Source organism: Myotis daubentonii, chromosome 5, assembly GCF_963259705.1.
Source record: "Myotis daubentonii chromosome 5, mMyoDau2.1, whole genome shotgun sequence".
Classification (NCBI taxonomy): Eukaryota; Metazoa; Chordata; class Mammalia; order Chiroptera; family Vespertilionidae; genus Myotis; species Myotis daubentonii.
Genome location: NC_081844.1, coordinates 27,645,107 through 27,663,713, shown reverse-complemented (window position 1 = coordinate 27,663,713; position 18,607 = coordinate 27,645,107). Strand labels below are relative to the sequence as shown.

The 18,607-nt window shown below is 51.5% G+C and overlaps 1 protein-coding gene and 1 long non-coding RNA gene across 4 annotated transcripts; one reads left to right on the top strand and one right to left on the bottom strand.

Moving 5' to 3' along the window:
• Positions 1 to 6,496: 6,496 nt before the first annotated feature.
• S1PR2 (sphingosine-1-phosphate receptor 2) lies at positions 6,497 to 14,618 on the bottom strand. 3 transcript variants are annotated; one of them, XM_059696862.1, is made up of 3 exons: positions 14,393 to 14,618; positions 12,319 to 12,396; positions 6,497 to 8,942 (listed from the first exon to the last, which is right to left on the bottom strand). In XM_059696862.1, the coding sequence occupies exon 3, from the start codon at positions 8,898 to 8,900 to the stop codon at positions 7,842 to 7,844; it is 1,059 nt and encodes a 352-aa protein (XP_059552845.1). In that variant the 5' UTR covers positions 8,901 to 8,942; positions 12,319 to 12,396; positions 14,393 to 14,618; the 3' UTR covers positions 6,497 to 7,841. The 3 variants fall into 3 exon arrangements, with proteins under 3 accessions (XP_059552845.1, XP_059552844.1, XP_059552846.1); XM_059696861.1 differs by lacking the exon at positions 12,319 to 12,396 and having other exon boundaries at positions 14,393 to 14,615; XM_059696863.1 differs by lacking the exons at positions 12,319 to 12,396; positions 14,393 to 14,618 and adding an exon at positions 14,071 to 14,288.
• Positions 13,564 to 15,524, top strand: LOC132235077 (uncharacterized). The gene is made up of 2 exons (XR_009452972.1): positions 13,564 to 13,729; positions 13,893 to 15,524. It is a non-coding gene; the product is annotated as an uncharacterized LOC132235077 (long non-coding RNA).
• Positions 15,525 to 18,607: the final 3,083 nt, after the last annotated feature.

Sequence of the window (18,607 nt, the reverse complement as noted above, 5' to 3'; positions counted from 1 at the left end):
TTCTTTCTTCCAAGACCTTTAGCCCTCCTCCCCTCCCTCAGCCCAGCCCGCATCAGCCTGCCTGGGTCCCCACAGGCCATTACAGCCACCGGGCCCTAGAGAAAAACAGGGCTGAGACCTAGGTGAGTCACCCACCTTCTGGCACAGGAAGTAAAAGCACAACAGCGTCTGCTCCTGAACTGCAAGGAAAAGCGTCCACGCCGCACTGAGCAGGGATGAGAAATGGGCCCGCCCCGGCCATTATATCAGAGACACTGCACGTGAAGCTCCTCCCACCTGGGGAAATAACCACTAACTAACCACCCCCGCCTCTCCAAAGGCGATCACCAGGTTATTAACACTACCTGGCAAAGAGATGTGGCCAGAGTCTCCAATCGGCGCATTGGGGATGTCTCTAGAACAGTGGTTCTCAACCTTGGCTGCACATTAGAATCACCTGGGAATCTTTTTTAAAAATCCTGATTTCTGGGCCTCGTCCTCCGGAAATTCTGTTTCTTTGTTACTAATGTTGTGGCCCCAGGTGATTCTAATGTGCAGCCAAGGTTGAGAACCACTGGTCTAGAAGTTTCCTCACTCTATCAGCTGTGGCCTAGCAGTCCTGACCCAGCTGACCAGGGGGAAGGAGCCAGAGGGGCACATGCGGTTCTTCAAGCTGAGCTCGGCTGACATTCGGAGCCGGGTAATCTTTGTCATGGGGGACTGTCCTGTGCATTTCAGGGCGATCAGCAACGTGTCTGACCTCTACCCACGGTAGCACTGCCACCCCCCGGTGGGAAAACCAAGTGTCTCTATAATTGCCAAATGCCCCCTGGAGGTATGGCATCATCCTGGATGAGAATGACTGATTTAGCCACGAGGAAATGAGAAAGCAACGACCTTGTCCTATATTTCCTCGAGGCAGTATCTTCACAGTCCTTTATCGGCCCTCAGGCCAGCATTTGTAAGTCATGCATGATTCACATCAGAAGTGGTGCAGAGTAAAAATGCAGAGTCCTGCCCCAGGCTGGGTAGCTGAGTGGATTAGAGCGGTGACCAATACGCCAGGGCTGTGGGTTTGATTTTGGGGGAAGTACATTTGCCTTGTAGACAAATGAGAAAACTGGCCAGGATGTGAGGATGGGGAGACAGGTTAGAAACCCTTTGAAGACTGCTCATGCAGCGATGGGTCCAGGCAACAGCTGTTCATGGATGATCGGACCGTGCGGGAATGGTTGGAGGTGGGATCGGACTGATGGCCTCTGAACCCCCTCATCAGTCTTAGTCACCAGTAAAAGAGAGAGACATTGAAAGATCATATCCCCCTGCTGGAAGTTTCCAGCACCACCTGTAAAGAATTGAAGCCAAAAATTTCAATCTCAAATCTGACTGGGGAAGAGGAACATGACATAAGGGGATGCCATCAGCTAATACCAAATTAGGAAACTCACCAGGGCAAACAACCTGTTTCTTCAACAGATGAATTACTCAACCTCAGTTAAACAAGGTTAAGTAGGTGGTTAAGCCTATTGTTTAACAAGGGAAGGCTGTTAAACAATACTTAAGAAATTCAATAACTAATGTATGTGAAGACCTTATTTGAATTCTAATTCAAATAAATAAAATGTTAAAAAAAAAAAGAAAACAGTGGTTAGATGATCATGATTGTAGGAGGTTTATCATATAAGGGTAAGATTGAAATGAGAATTTGAAGGAATGTAAATTTCAATAAACACATGGAAGAAGAGAAAAATGTCTGAAAATGTATGTTAAATATACTGGATTGTGAATAAATTTGGGAAAGCAAAATAGATTGTATTGAAAAATAATAAAAGATATATCTATAAAAAAAGGAAAACATGCCCTGACTGGTTTGGCTCAGTGGATAGAGTGTCAGCCTGCAGACTCAAGGGTCCCAGGTTCGATTCCGGTCAAGGGCATATACCTTGGTTGCAAGCACATACCCGGTGGAGAGTGTGCAGGAGGCAGCTGATCGATGTTTCTCTCTCATTGATGTTTCTAACTCTCTATCTCTCTCCCTTCCTCTCTGTAAAAAATCAATAAAATATATATTTTTTTAAAAAAAAAAGGAAAATAGACAGATGGGGAAATTTTAACACTGATTGATACTTTTTATAAAAAATATATATGTTTATTGACTTTAGAGAGGAAGGGAGAGGGAGAGCTAGAAACATCAATGATGAGAGAGAATTATTTATCAGCTGCCTCCTGCCCGCGCTCCCCCCCCCCCCCCCCCCAGGGATAGAGCCCGAAACCTGGGGGTATGCTCTTGACCGGAATTGAACCGGGAACTCTTCAGTCCACAGGCTGACGCTCTATCCATTGAGCCAAACCAGCTAGGGCTGACTGATACTTTTGATAAGTATAATCATGGTGTTGTGCTTAAGTTGGAAAAAAAAGGTATTATTTTCTTTTGAAGATAAAAAGTGGCATATCTACAAATACAATGATGTGACGTCCTCCTATTTTCCTAAAGATATCCAGAGAGTAATAATTGATTCAGACAAGAATGGATGCTAAAGGAGTAAAAGTTTGATGAGTAACAGGCTATTTACAGTCTCCAAGTACCACCCTACAAGACAGTTAATCATTGCAAAGGGGGTAACGGTAACTTTAAAGTGGAGAAACTTGGCAGACACCACCAAGTGATCAGAGTTAGCATGGCTGGTAGGGAGGCTAATTGAGAAAAACACATTACTTCTGTGATAATTTTGCCAAAAAAAAATGCATAGCCTGAATGTAATCATGAGGAAATACCAGACAAATCCAAGTTGAAGGGCATTCTATCCAGTAACGGGCCTATATTTTTCTAAAATGTCACAAGGTCACAAAAGATAGAGGTTCAGAAACTATCCTTTATTTATTTTGATTTTTAAAAACTGACTTTTAGAGAGATAGGGAGAGGGAGAGGAACATCGATGGGCCACCTCCCACACCCCCCACACCTCACTGGGGATCAAGCCCACACCTGGGCATGTGCTCCAACCTTCAACCTTTCAGTGCACGGGTCAACGCCCAACCGATTGAAGAGACTGAAAAGATAAATGAATTCAACAAGTGCTCTGGGATTTTCTTCTGCTGTAAAGGTCAGTAATAGGACAATTGGTGAAATCTGGTAAAGGTTTGTAGATTTCCTGATTTTGGTAATTTTACTGAGGTTAGGAGAATGCCTTGTTCTTAGGAAACAAAGTATTTAGGTGGATAGATGGATGGTAGATGATAAATAAACAGATAGACTTAGGTAGATGGATGGGTGGACGGGTGGACGGGCAGACAGATGGGAGCCTGGATGTTAATAGGTAGGCATCTGTCCTTACCCAGACCAATTTCCTCTGAAACTCTTTTATATGAGAAATCCATTTCTCTCCCCCCACTTCCCGCAAGCCTGAGAGTCCATTTATTTGATGAACGTGGATGAAGTCTCCAGCCAAGGGTCAGGCACGCATTTCTTTTAAATTACTAATATTTTATTTTCTATTTGCAGCTGAGTCTAATATATTTTTTAATTATATTTTTAAAATATATTTTTATTAATTTCAGAGAGGGAGAGATAGAAATATAAATGATAAGAGAGGATCATTGATTGGCTGCCTCCTGCACACCCCACACTAGAGATCAAACCTGCAACCCGGGCATGTGCCCTGACCAAGAATCGAACTGTGACCTTCTGGTTTAAAGGTCAATGCTCAACCACTGAGCCATGCTGGCCAGGCACTGGGCTTAATCTTGATATCATTATTAAAAGAAATATTCCAAAATTATGAAGTGACATGTGGAAGGTACCATGTCATTCATAACAATGATATGGTGAGACTTAAGAATTTTTGTTGAATTGGTGGTATAATGCCAAGAGAGTTCAGCTGCCTGGACGCTGCAGAAACCAGAGGTGCACACTGTGGAATTGCTAATGGCAATCATGGCTATTTACATTTAAATTAATTAAAGTTAACATTTAGGCCGAGGCTGGTTTGGCTCAGTGGATGGAGCGTCGGCCTGCGGACTGAAGGGTCCCAGGTTCGATTCCGGTCAGGGGCATGTGCCTGGGTTGCGGGCATATCCCCAGTGGGAGATGTGCAGGAGGCAGCTGATCGATGTTTCTCTCTCATCGATGTTTCTAACTCTCTATCTCTCTCCTTTCCTCTCTGTGAAGAATAAATGAAATATATTTAAAAAAAAAAAAAAAGTTAACATTTAGTCCCTGCATCACACTAGCCAAATTTCAAGTGCTAAATAGCCCACAAGTGGGCAGGCTAATATGGCCTAGTTCCATCAATGCAAGAAATTCTATTGAGATTATGGAGTCTGGAACCTTCTTACACTGTGGTCCCAAGATGATCCCTGGAGGTGTTTGGTGAAAAACAGGCGTTGCTGGGGTCACTTCACCTATTCAAATCAGAATCTCTCACTGCAACGCCTAACCTAAGAGTCTGCATGTTAACAGATTCTTCCAGATGATTCTGATGCTTCCTAATATCCAACAGGCATTAGGGGGTTAGGAGGTGAAAGTCATCTTGCCTCCCTATAGGTTGGTCTCTCCCATTCTAGGCTCCAAGGTTTGAGAGATATGAGTAAAGTGGATCTTCAGGATACTGAGGAGGATCAGATGTGATTGCCATTTTCAATCAAGGCCTGCCTGGGTTCAAATCCTGACACTTCCACTCACATGCTACATGACCTTGGGCAGTTCACCTGCTCCCTCTGCGCCTCAGTTTCCTCAACCTGTTAGAGTGCTGATGAGAGTACCACTTACTGAAATGACCATCATTTGCGTTTGCTTTCATTTATTTCACAAACATTTATTGAGCACCTACTATATGCTAGTCACTGTTCTGGAACCAAAGAGTGAAGACAGAAACCAACCCCTGCTGTCATAGAACTAGCATTCTAAAGGGGAGATAAAAAATAAACAGGATGAAGCAAGATGTGCTCCAGGTTAAAAGAGGAGCAAGAGAGGCAGATAGGAAAAGAAACTAGCCCTAGCTGGTTTGGCTCAATGAATAGAGCGTCGACGACCTGTGGACTGAAGGGTCCCAGCTTTGATTCTGATTAAGGGCACATGCCAGGGTTGTGGGCTCGATCCCCAGTGGGGGGGGGGGGGGCGTGCAGGAGGCAGCCGATCAATGATTCTCTTTCATTATTAATGTTTCTAGCTTTCTCTCCTTCTCCCTCTCTGAAATCAATAAATATATATATATATATAAAAAAAACAAAACTCATGTATGCTGAGGCCAGAGGCCTCACCCAGGGTATGATATTTGAATATAGATCTGGAGGCGAGAAGAGTCACAAGGATGTCTGGGGACAGTCATTCCAGACAGAGGGAACAGCAGGTGCAAAGGCCCTGTGGTGGGGAGCCAAGTGTTGCTTAACATGCTAGAGACACAGTGGTGAAGAAGACTGATGCAATCCTATCTTCAAGGTTCTCATATTTTAATGGGGGAAAACCGGTAAATTGTTATATAAAATACTGCCAGGTGATGGGCTAGATGGGGAAAGGCAGGCTTCTACAAGGAGGTGGCATTTGAGCAAAGGCCTGAAGGAGGAGACGGTGGAAGCATGGAAGTATTTGGGGGAAATTTATTGATTCTTGCCTGGCCTATGCCTCTTCCTCCCAAACTCAACTAGGCCTCAGATTTGCAGAGATTGTGTCTGCACTGCTGGCGGGAGGGGAATTCCAATGGGGGCGCAGGCCTTTCGGCCTCTGGCTGCTGCCTGCCTCACTCCTCTTTCACTGATTGCCTTAGTATTTGTGCTGGCGTCGCTGGGCGAGGCTTCAGCTTGGGCTCTGTGTTCCCCATCAACGTGCAGCTCTTCAAAGGAGCCACAGGGCCCTGTGCCCCTGGGCAAAGGAGTGGGGTGTCACCCTGGAGCTGAGCTAGGTACCCACCCTCCAGCTGTGTTCCATCTGGTTCCACGCATGGCAAAGAGGGGGTTGAGGAGGATCAGATGTGACTGCCATTTCCAATCAGGGACTACCCAGGATGAGAGCTGGCAGCATCTCAAGTCAGCCCACCTGAGCTCAAATCCAGACAGGGGCTGCTCCAACGGGCTGTGTGACCTGAGCAGCTCACTTCACTTCTCTAAACCCACGTCTCCATCAAGGAGTCCTGCTGAGTCGCGTCTACGTGCCTGGAAAGTGCTTAGTCAGCCATTTCTCTGGGGAATGCTGATCTCTGGAGGACCCTGTGGGCCACTGGGCCCCAAGATAATGTCTCCAGCTCCCAGGGAGAGACATGTCCTTGGGTTGGAGAAAGGGGTCCCCACCAGCCGCCAGACCCTTCTTTGGAGGAAAAGAGGAAGGCCCTGGACAACTGTCCTGGGGAAATGCCAACGTTTTCTCAGAAGCTGCTGCAACCCTGGTCTGGGACACGAAATGGGAAGACTGGCAAAGGGTGGTGAGTTGCTGGGGCAGCAGCCACCCTCCCCCATCCCATCCACCCCCAGCCACAGAGCGATAATAGGAGGGCTACCACCATAAACCTGAAAAGACAAACAGGCATCAGAAAGAGAAACTGAACCGTTTATTGGCCTGGGCCTGGTCTCAGACATGGGGCGTGGGGGCATCTGGGGAGCTGAATAAGGGGAGACAAGCCCCCAACTGGCTCCTTGCCCCCCAACAGGCCCTCCCAACCTTTGCATTCACAAGAAATCGTTTTGAGGCATGAGGTTTCCGTCCCCAGGTGAGCTGCAGCCCAGCTCTCACGTGGGGGCATGGGCCAGCGATTACGAAGGGGTCTGTGTGGGGCCGGACCTCTCTTTGGCAGCTTCAACACAGACACAAGGAGACAGAATAGCATTCATTCTGGGGAAACATGGGCACAGGTCGCAGACGTCACACACGCACACACGAGGACACGCACAGACACGGAGAGACACATAAATATGTTCGTACCGCAATGACCCTTGTCTCTATCCACAGGGTTTAGCAAAGTCCTTCTGGAGCGGGTTGGGGGAGAGCCCCCACAAATGTCCTCGGCACCCCCACTCCCTGCTCCGTTCACTACAACCTGAAAGGAGGCACAGTGGACTCAAGCTGCCCTGCCTTAGGAGAGCTGGTACCTCAGCGGGGGCTGGCGGTGGGAGTAGCCTGGGGGTGGTTGTTTTGGGGGGAAAGGTGGAAGGGTCCTGGGCTAACAGCTCCCCCAGAACTTTCTCAAGTTCCATGCTGAGCCCTCCTCAGCTCCCCAGACAGGTTTTTCCAGCCCTTGGTGATTATTTCTCTGTGCCCCAAACAGTACGACTGGCCGATGAGGTCTGAGAATGGGGTTCAGGCCCCCCTATCCGTGGTTTCCTGGCATCTCGTGGAGTAAGAGGAAAGGGAAGAAGTGGCCAAAGTACCAGCTGGTGACATTTGGGGAAGCTGTGGATTTGGGCTTGGGGAACTACTAGCTGGGGCTGCCCAGACAGTAAGGGAGGAAGCCTCCAGCCCCTGGGGCACTGGGTCCAGGGAAGGGGCCTGAGGTTGCCAGGAGGTGGCAAGGTGGAGGGTCAGACAGTTGTGCAATGAGATCCTTTGTACCACATTGTAAATTGCTCCTGCCCTGAGTTCCTCTTGAGTGCCTGCCTGCTGTCACCCAGGCCCTTTGCAGGTAACCTCAGACCTCCCCGGAGCCAGTTCTGAAGGGGTCACGCCAGTCACCGCCCTGGTCTCCAGGCCTCTGCTGCAGCTCTTTCTTCCAACAGGTCAGTGCCTCCGCTGGCCATCCCAGGTATGAGATATTTTCAATATCACCCAGGTCTGTGGAGTGGGCCACCTTGCTCGGCAGCCCCACAGCTGTCTGAGGTCACGTGGCACCTCTCCAGGGAGCCCTCTGCCATGGCCTGGTTGTCAGCCCACATGTCCCTCAAACCACGGTGTTGCCCTCCAGCATCGTAGGCGACGTGGGCATGTGGGTGCCCCTCTCCAGTGAGCTAGAGCTACGGAGGGGCAGGAGGCGGTGATGTGGGGTCCCACCCCGCCGTCCTTGCACCCCCGTCACCTTCCGGCAGCACTGCAGGGGCCGCAGCACCTCCCGCCGCAGGTCCCGGCTACGCCACGTGTAGATGACAGGGTTGAGCAGCGAGTTGAGGGTGGCGAAAGCAAAAAAGTAGTGGGCCTTGTAGAGGATAGGGCAGGAGCGCACGGGACAGGCGTAGTCCAGGAGGAGGATGCTAAAGGCAGGCAGCCAGCACACAATGAAGACCCCTAGCACGATGGTGACTGTCTTGAGAAGGGCTAGCGTCTGCGGGCCAGCCACCTCGGCATGACTGGAGCGGACCACGCAGTAGATGCGGACATACAGAACGACGATGGCCGACAGGATGACAGAGAAGATGGTGACCACGCAGAGCACGTAGTCTTTGGTGTAGAGCGGCAAAACGGTGGAACAGGTCTCGAGGTGATCCAGGCAGTTCCAACCGAGGATGGGCAGGCCCCCGAGAACCAGTGAGATGAGCCAGGAGGCCCCGATCAGCAGCAGCATGCGGCAGCTCTTGTCGCTGCCGTAGACCTTGACCTTGGCAATGGCCACATGGCGCTCGATGGCGATGGCCAGGAGGCTGAAGACAGAGGCAGAGAGTGTGATGAAAGCCGAGCCCTCACGGGCAAACCACTGCACGGGGGTCAGGTGCACGGTGACAGAGCCCGAGAGCAAGGTATTGGCGATGAAGGCTACGCCCGCCAGCAGGTCCGAGGCGGCCAGGTTGCCCAGGAACAGGTACATGGCTGAGTGGAACTTGCTGTTTCGGGCGACGGCGATGAGCACCAGCAGGTTCTCCACCACGATGGCACAGCAGAGGATGATGATGAGGACCAAGGCCACCTGGCGGGACAGTGTCTGCGGGACGTCGAGTGTCTCCTTGGTGTAGTTATAGTGCTCCAGGACCTTGGTGGGGCTCAGGTACTCCGAGTACAGGCTGCCCATGGTGGGGCTCAGTGGCCGGCCGAGGCCATGGAGCTGTCAGAGCTGCAGAGAGAAGAGACGGATAGGCAGGTCAGTGCTGTGGATGCTGCCTGGGCTCTGACGTTGGATGTCTAGGGGTTGAGTCCCAGGGCCATCCCTCCTCGCCGAGTGGCCACCTAAAGTCAAAATGAGCATGATCCCTGCTTTATAGACGGGAAAGCCAGAGAATCAACTCACTTTGCCAAAGTCCCAAAGTTAGTAAGTGACAGAGCCAGAGCGACTGGCTCCAAAGCCTCTAGAGCAGCCGTGGGCAAACTACGGCCCGCGGGCCGGATCCGGCCGGTTTGAAATGAATAAAACTAAAAAAAAAAAAAAGACCGTACCCTTTTATGTAATGATGTTTACTTTGAATTTATATTAGTTCACACAAACACTCCATCCATGCTTTTGTTCCGGCCCTCCGGTCCAGTTTAAGAACCCATTGTGGCCCTCGAGTCAAAAAGTTTGCCCACCCCTGCTCTAGAGCAGTGGTTCTCAACCTGTGGGTCGCGGCCCCTTTGGGGGTCGAACGACCCATTCACAGGGGTCGCCTAAGACCATCGGAAAACACATATATAATTACATATTGTTTTTGTGATGAATCACGATGCTTTAATTATGTTCGATTTGTAACAATGAAAATACATCCTGCATATCAGATATTTACATTACGAATCATAACAGTAGCAAAATTACAGTTATGAAGTAGCAACGAAAATAATTTTGTGGTTGGGGGTCACCACCACGTGAGGACTGTATTAAAGGGTCGCGGCATCAGGCAGGTTGAGAACCACTGCTCTATAGCCTCTAGGCTACACTGTCTCTCAGAAGCTCCCCCAGCAGCATGAAGGACACCAAGTGGACCTCCAGAAGCCTTGCCCGCCTACCCAGAGGTGGAGCTGTGGGCAGGAACCGGAGGGCTCGCCCCTTTTCTCAAATACACCGGAGCCTGGGGCCTCGTGCCACCTGCCAACCTGGTCAGAGAGATGGTTGGTGCCGACAGCACCATGCCTGCTCATGACCACCCACGGCCCTAGATTTCAGGCTGGGCGTAAGCCTGGAGGCTGTGGGTGCTCCCAAAATAAGGTCTGGAGGAGAAACCAGGCTGGCCCTGAGGTTCCAGCATCCCAGAGGTCATGTCACCCCAGAGGACAGAGGCCTGGAAGACAATCTAGTGTCAACGCCACACCCCCTCTGACATGCTGTGGGGTCTTGGGTAAGTCAGTCGGCGCGCAGCCCCAGTGCCGTCATCTGCGCAACGGGGGAGAAGCAGGCCCACTTCACCGGGTGACAGAAAAATCCTGTTGAACAATGCAGGAGGCAGCCTTCACATGTAACAAGCGAGAAATAAATACGATTAGTTCCCTTCTTCCTGCCGCACTCTGCTGGGGACTAGCTGCCCTCCACCCAATCTTTTGGGAGGGGATGCTGACGGAGCCAGCCCAGCAAGATTCCCAACAGCCTGTTCTCATCAGCACCATCTAGCCCTGCCCTTGGACAGAGGGTCCAGAGGGATAGGCAGGGCGCTGGCACCCCCTCCCAGGCAGGATGAAATCCAGATGTGAGGCCCCTAGAACAAACAGGGTGGAGTCCTGGTTCCCCAGTCACATCCGCTGTGGGGAAGGCGGGGAGGGGGTGATGGGATGGGGGAGAGAGACACCGGAGTCTGGGAGGTCCTGGCTGGGAGGATGGGGCAGCTGTGCCGAAGTCATGTGAGAGGTGAGGGGGCGTGCAGCCCCGCGGGGAGGGGGGCAGTATTTGTTTCCATGAAAGCCTGAGTCACCCCCTCTCAAGGAAAACCAATCCGTCCAGGAGGGGGCGGGAAGAGGTGCAGAGAGGATGCAAGGCCGGCACCACGGCCGGCCTCCCTCCAGCTTGGGAGGGAGGTGTCTCAGAGGAGCAGTGCAGCCTGCCTTTCACGAGGGGAACCATTTGCTAAAAGGGGGTGGGGGATGGGGCGCAGGAAGAGCCTTCCCCAGGTCCCTGGAAACATGTCTGCCAAGGCCTGGCAGGGACCACGTGTGCGTCAGGACCCGCCTTCCAGAAAAGGCTGGTTAGGCCGGTTCCCTGTGAGCCCGGGGAGTGAAGGGGGACTTCCGGGGTCGCTCGGCTATCTCTGTCACCGTCACCGGTGCCCCCTCAGGGTGGTGGCCCGGACCTTGGCCGGACAGAGAAGCAGCTGCTCCCCTTGGGCGAAGGGACATCCGTCCTAGTTTGGGAACAGAGAAGGGCTTGTGTGCATCCCCGGGGCTGCTGCCCTGCCCAGATCGCCACACAGAGGCCCCTTGTTCCTGCACAGGACAGAGCTCTGGCGCCCCGATGCCCTCTGCCCGCTGCAGGCTTAGCCCTACCAGACCCACGGTCGGGCCAGAAACAGCCCGCACCCTGATTGGCTTATTTTCAATTCCAGGGTATTGGGCTATTCGCTCATTGGCCTGAGCTTCCCATCTTCGGCTTCTGATTGGCCCAGTTTGGGAGCGCTCAGCAGCTACCACCACTGAACTGGTCCTTTCCTGGAGGCTGGAACTCACTGCTTTCCGAGGAGAATTAAAACTGTGTGAATGTCCCTGGGGAGAGTTTGAACTGTAGTCTGACCGCCAGGTCATCCTAACCAGACATCCCCAGGCTGCCCTGGCCTACTGGGACCCTCCTGGTGTTTAACATTGAGAATCAAAAACCCATCACTGGCCTGGGAAGCACCCTTGCTAGTGGGGCCAGAAGCACAAGGGCGTGTCCTGTGGCTGCCCCCTCCTTCCCTGAAGGAGGGCCACCACCCTCTCCAGTCAGGCGGCCAAGAGAAAGATTTATGGCCACTTCCTGGAGAAATAAGAAATGGGTTCAGCCCTGGCCGGTTTGGCTCAGTGGACAGAGCACTGGCCTGCAGACTAAAGGGTCCCAGGTTCGATTCCAGCCAAGGGCACATGCCTGGGTTGTGGGCTCGGTTCCCAGTGGGGGGCGTGCAGGAGGCAGCCAATCAATGATTCTCTCTCATCATTGGTGTTTCTCCCTTCCTCTCTGAAATCAATAAAAATATATATTTAAAATAAATAAAAGAAATGGGTTCAGCCCTCGAACCCCAGGAACTGACCAAAAAGTCTGTCTCTTCCCTGGGAGGGAGGACCAGGGCACTGCACCCTCATTTTCTGCAGCCCCAGGAGGCTTGTAGGCATCCTCAGGCGGGGTGGCTCTCCGAGTAAGAGAAGGGGAAACTGAGGCCCACACGACAGCATCTTCCCAACTAGAGTTTTGCTAACTAAAGCAGGAGCTTAAGGTAGGTTGGTGCTTTCCAGAAAGAGGAAGCCAGCCCCGAGTTGGGGCTAGCAGATGCATGCCTCGCCTGCTTCTTCTCCCTGGGTGGGCTCCCAGGCCTGGCTACACACCGGGCCTGTCTCCTGCTCACCTTTACCAAGGCAACCCTGACTCCCTCCCAGAGGCTCCGCAAGAGGTCACTGGGCTCGAAACCAGGGAATGTCCAGGCCTGAAATGGAGCAAGAGGGACAAGTGGGAACAAGAGGCAGGGTTGGGAAGGGCAGGGAAGAGACACAGATCAAGATTGTTCAGGGGGTGATTAGGAGGGAGGAAGGCAGAAGGCAGCTCCGTGCTTCCAGGAGCCCCTCCCCCGAGCTCCACTGAGGCAGGGCCTGTGGTTCGGTTCCCCATGGTCACTCACTGATCCCATGCCTCTTGCCTAGGGCAGCGCGCCCCAACCCCCACTTTCCTTCGGTTTCTCTTCAGCTGTCAGGTCCCTCCTACACTGCCATTCTCCATACAGCAGCCTGGGGAGCTCCAATATGTCACTCCAAATTCTTCCATGGCTCCCCACTGCCCCAATCGCGCGGCCCCTGGCCAGTTAGCTTCCTCCCACTCTCCCCCTGAGCCATTCCACTCCAACCACACTGGCCTCCTACAGGCCAACCCCACCTCCTAGCCTTTGCCCCTGCTGTTCCTCCACCTGGCATGCCCTTCCCCCAAATCCTTGAGTGGTCTTCGTTCCCCCAGGGGTCTCCTCATCTTTCAAATTTCAGTTTTAAGGTCACTTGCTCTGACCCCTGGTCTAGTATAGCCGCTGTCTCCTCAGAGCATCCTGCTTTGTTATCTTGGCAGCACTTAACACTTGTGAAAAGCATGATTTCTAGTTTTCTGTCTGGCTTCCATCGTAGAATGTGTCAGCAACCAAGTCCACTTGCAGCCCCTTTGGATGGAGACCTCGCATACACACGGTGCTCAGAAAACATGTGGGATGGATGTGGATAAACAGATGGACGGATGGATGAATGAATGAACCGACCAACCAACCAACCAACCAGCCAAGGAAAAACAAATGAGGCCCCAGTGGGCCAGGGCGGGTGGAGGCGCCTAAGTTCAGCCCAGCCCCAAACAGCAAAGAGGGCCGGAGACGCCCCGGGTGTGCTGGCAGCCTCCCTGCTGGGCAAGCCCAGATGCCCAGAAAAAGGCGACAGGACCCGCCCCCGCCCTTGGGCCACAGTCTCAGCCTCCTTATCTGGCGGTGGAATGTACGGTATCCACACTTGGGCTGCTGGGGCCGCACCTCCTTTCTCTTTCGCCATACACACACACAGCATCTCCACAGCTGCCAGTGGGGTTGGGGGACGCCGCGCCGTCCCGCCAGGTGACCTGCCCCAATACTCCCAGAAGACATGGGGGTGCGGGTGGGGGAGATCCCAACCTCAGCCGCACGGCAAGCGCCGCACCGGTGTCGGTGTCGCCCCACAGGGCAGACTGTGGGCTCAGCGCGTGGCGCCCGGAGCATCTGACTAGAACAGAGTTTGGGGAGGGGGTGGAAATCCCCGGTGAGTCAACTCGTGCCGGGGGAGGGGGCGAGGTTCCGAAGCTCTGCTGGGCCTGGGACCCAGCGGGGCCCATGCCGCGCGCGCCTGCACCCCCGCCCCATCCCCGGGCCCCAGGGGGGAGGGAGAGGCGCCGGAGCCACAGTCACGCTCCCTTCTCTTCCAGAACAAAGCCAGGTCCCCGCGGGGGACCTGAAGACGACTTGAGGAAACTGAGGCAGAGCGCCAGATGTGCAGACGGGCCGACTGCCCTCGCCAGGGGCCCCGCCCCTCGGCTTGGCGGCTCCGCGGCGCGCAGCACCTTTTGCTCAACCCGAGTTAGCCAAGAGGGGCGCCCTACCCACCTCCTACGCACTCCCCAAACTCCCCGGCACGCTGTCCTGTCTCCCAGTCTCCGGTCAAAAGGGCTTGGATTCCGCCTTCTCGGAGCCAACTTCCTGCCGCTGGGTAAGCGCAGTCAGGGGTTCGCGGCCGAGCCCGTGGGGGGCCGCCTGGAGTCGTGGAGAGGGCGCACGACGACCACTCCCCGGTGCAGCGGGGGCACGGCGACGCGTGCGCGCCCCCGACCCCGGCCAGGCCCCCCACCCCCGCCGCCACGGCTCGGATCCCGCGACCCGAGAGGACCGAGCCCGCCTTTGATTCCTCCCCCTTGCCACGCATGCTCACCTGGCTAGGCGGACCCGGGTCCCGGCCCTGGCCGGAGGGGCTTTGGCATCAGCGTTCCCGGGACGGCCTCGGCTGGGGCTGGGGCTGCCCGCCGGGCTCGGCTGCGTCCCGGGGCTGGGGACTAGACGGAGCGGGGGGCGGGGAGAGGCGCCGCCTTGGCCCCCCCACTCGCCCCGCCCTCCTCTCCTCCCCTTTCGGGAGGCCGCAGCAAGCAATGAATTCCAGATGTGGTCTGGCTGCCCGGCGCGCGCGGAGGCCGGCGGGGGCGGTGCGCCAGTCCCTTTGTCCGCGCCCCCCCCCCCTCCCCCGGGCCCTGCCCCTCCCAGGTCCTCCCGTGAGAACCAGCTGGAGCTTGACGTCACTCGGCCCCGTGACTTTATGTCCCTCCTCGCCAGGTGGCCTGAACCTGAAACAGCTGTCTGCAAGTACAGATTTATTCTGGCCCATCCCTGGGACCCTGGAATTGGAGGAGAGCACGGGATCCCCTTTACTCAACAAGGAGCCACGAAGCACCTACTGTGTGTCAACGCAGCAATCAGCCACCAAGGCCTATTGTGTGTTCATTTAAAAAATAATCAAGTTCCTACCATGTGCCACGCACTGTCCCAAATACAGAACTGATTTTTGCCTTGATGGGATCCCAGAATTCCGCGCTGCCTCCTGTCCCCTAGAAGACGAAACCCACAGCCTACCTGCTGTTGCCCATGGCTGCCCCGCCCTCGCTGCCAGGTCCAAGTTGTACCCTGCCTTCCAACTTGGGGCCCATCCTCTATCTGGTTCTTGAGTTTCCCCCTCTTTTCCTCATTCAGCCTGCACTAGTTGTGAACATGCATGAGTAACCTGCTTATATGTTTATTTACCAAATACATGAAACATCTGGTAGGTGCCAGACACTGTTCTAAAGGATAGAGACAAATCAGGGTACAAAACAGGTAAAACTCCCGGCCCCTTGCGACTGATGTTCTACCTGATGTGTGCAGAATATCCAGAATATTGCAAGAAGAAACTGGTAAATGTCCTGGGGGAGGAGGCGGTTCCACTCTGTGAATCCTTTGTACCTTTTGGCTGTTGTAACGTGCACATTATTGTACCATGTTTAAATATTCCAACAATAAATTAAATTAAAAATTAAGCCTGCTTGCCCAGCTGGTGTGGCTCAGTTGGTTGAGCATTATCCTATGCACCAAGAAGTTGCTGGTTAGATTCCCTGTCAGGGCACAGGCCCTGGGTTTCAGGCTTGATCCCCAGTAGAGGGCGTGGAGGAGGCAGCCAATTGTTTCTCGCTCATGTATGTTTCTCTCTCTCCCTTCTCCCTCTCCTTTCTCCCTCTCCCTTCCTCTCTCTAAAAGATACATAAAAAAACATATTTTTAAAAAAATTAAAACTGTTTGCTACCCAGACAGTGCAATAAAAAGAAGGGAGAAGGTAGGTGCTTTAAAAAACAACAACAACAATATTATGAAAAAGGGTGTCTCCACTCGCACGTGTATTGCAGCATTATTCACAATAGCCAAGACATGGAAACAACCTAAGTGTCCCTCGGTGGATGGCTGGATAGAGAAAATGTGTGCCCTGGCCGGTTGGGCTCAGTGGATAGAGCGTTGGCCTGCAGACCAAAGGGTCCCAGGTTTGATTCCATCAAGGGCATTTACCTTGGTGCAGGCTCCTCCCCGGCCCAGGCCCTGGTCGGGGCTCATGCAGGAGGCAACCCATCGATGTGTTTCTCTTACATCAATGTTTCTCTCAGTCTTTCCTTCTCTCTTCCACTCTCCCTAAAAATCAATGGAAAAATGTCCTCAGGTGAGGATTAACAACAAAGCAGAAAAAGTGATATATGTTTTTCATATATATATAATGTTCCATTTATAATTTCATATATATAAAATATATGTAATGGAATATTACCTAGCCTTAGAAGTAGGGAGTCCTGTCATTTGCAACAACATGAGTGGACCTGGAGGGCATTATGCCCAGTGAAAAAAAGTCACAGGGAAAGACAGATAGTGCATGGTGTCACTTGTATATGGAATCTGAAAAAAGAAAGTCAAACTCACAGAAACGGAGAGTAGGAAAGTGGCTGCCGGGGGCTGGGGGGAGGGAAATGGGGAGAGGTTGGTAAAAGGCTACGAGCTTTCAGCAGTAAGATGAAATAAGGTCTGAGAATCGAATGTGAAACATGGTGACTATAGTTGATAATATTGTATGATATTGAAATGTGCTGAGAGTAGAACTTAAATGTTCACACACACACACACACACACAACACCTCACAAAAACAGATAAATAAGTGAGGTGATGGATGTATTCATAAAATCAATGGGAGAACTCTTTCAGAATGTATACGTATATCAAATCACTATGATGTGTGCTTTAAATACCTTATAATTTTTTTATGTCAATACAGCTGAAATTAATGAAACAAAAAAACTAAACTGCTTGATACCTTCATAAAGGGTATTGAAAAGCAAAATGATGAAAAAGGAAATTAAAATGGACCCATTAAGCCCTAACCGGGTTGGCTCAGTGGATAGAGCATCAGCCTGCAGACTGAAGGGTCCCAGGATCGATTTCTGTCGAGGGCACATGCCTGGGTTGCGGGCTCCATCCCCAGTAGGGGGCGTGCAGGAGGCAGCCCATCAAAGATTCTCTCTCGTCATTGATGCAATATAAAAAAATATATTTAAAAAATGGACCCATTAATGCCTATTACAAAATTAAAATGGAGTAGTCTTGTTTGTACTGAGTGAAATTGTCTTCAACGTGTTAACTTCAAAAAAAGCACAATGTAGAACAGTTTGCATTGTTTGCCTGAACTTCTGGGTGTATTTATAAGGGCTGTATAAATACTCACACATTTGCCTCTCTGGGAGAAGGCACAAGACACCCGTCACAGCGGTTAACCTCGGAGGGGAACTGAGCGGGGGGCAGGAGGATAGGTGAGAGGGTGTCAAACTTTTCATCCTGTGCCCTGTAATACTGTTTGAAATTTTTAGTTCATATTACCAATTCAAAAAATTTACAAAGACATAAAAATTAAATAAAAGGTAACAAATCACCAGACGTTTAGTTGTAAAAATCATTCCTGTAATAATAATAATAATCAATATAAATATGCAAAGCACTGTTAATAGAGATATTGATATTATTATTCAACTTATCAATACTAACAAATTTATATTAAGAATAAACGTGTTGCCCGGCCAGCATGGCTCAGTGGTTAAGCATTGAACTATGAAGCAGAAGGTCACGGTTCGATTCCCAGTCAGGGCACATGCCCTGGTTGCAGGCTTGATCCCCAGTGTGGGGGCATGCAGGAGGCAACCGATCAATTATTCTCTTTAATCATTGATGTTTCTATCTCTCTCTCCCTCTCCTTTCCTCTCTGAAATCAATAAAAACAGCTTTTTTTTTTTTACACTATAAGTGCAAGTTCTTTATAAAAAAATCTTTATTGTTGTAACTATTACATATGTCCTCCATTTCCCCCCATTGACCCTTCTAGCCTGCCCCCACCCCAGGCTTTCACCACCCTATTGTCTGTGTCCATGGGTTATACATATATGCATACAAGTTCTTGGTTGGCCCTAACTGGTTTGGCTCAGTGGATAGAGCCTGTGGACTCAAGGGTCCCAGGTTCGATTCCGGTCAAGGGCATGTACCTTGGTTGTGGGCACATCCCCAGTGGGGGGTGTGCAGGAGGCAGCTGATCGATGTTTCTCTCTCATTGATGTTTCTAACTCTCTATTCCTCTCCCTTCCTCTCTGTAAAAAAATCAATAAAATATATATATAAAAAAAAGTTCTTGGTTGATTTCTTCCCACCCACCCACCCAATAAAAACATATTTTTAAACAATTAAAAAAAAATAAACATGTTGCCCGGGCCCCATTTTCTCAGTGGTTAGAGCACCAGTCCAAGAACTGAAGGGTCTTGGGTTTGATAATTGGTCAAGGGCATGTATGTACCCGGGTTGCAGGTTCAATCACCTGCTGTTCAGGGCAAGTACGGGAGGCAACACATCTCCGATTTGATGTTTCTCACATCAATGTTTCTCTCTCTCTCCTTTCCCCTCTCTCTAAAATCAATAAACTTATCCTCAGGTGAGGATAGTTTTTAAAAGTATTTAAAAAATAAACATGTTGCCGAAACCGGTTTGGCTCAGTAGATAGAGCGTTGGCCTGCAGACTGAAAGGTCCCAGGTTCGATTCCGGTCAAG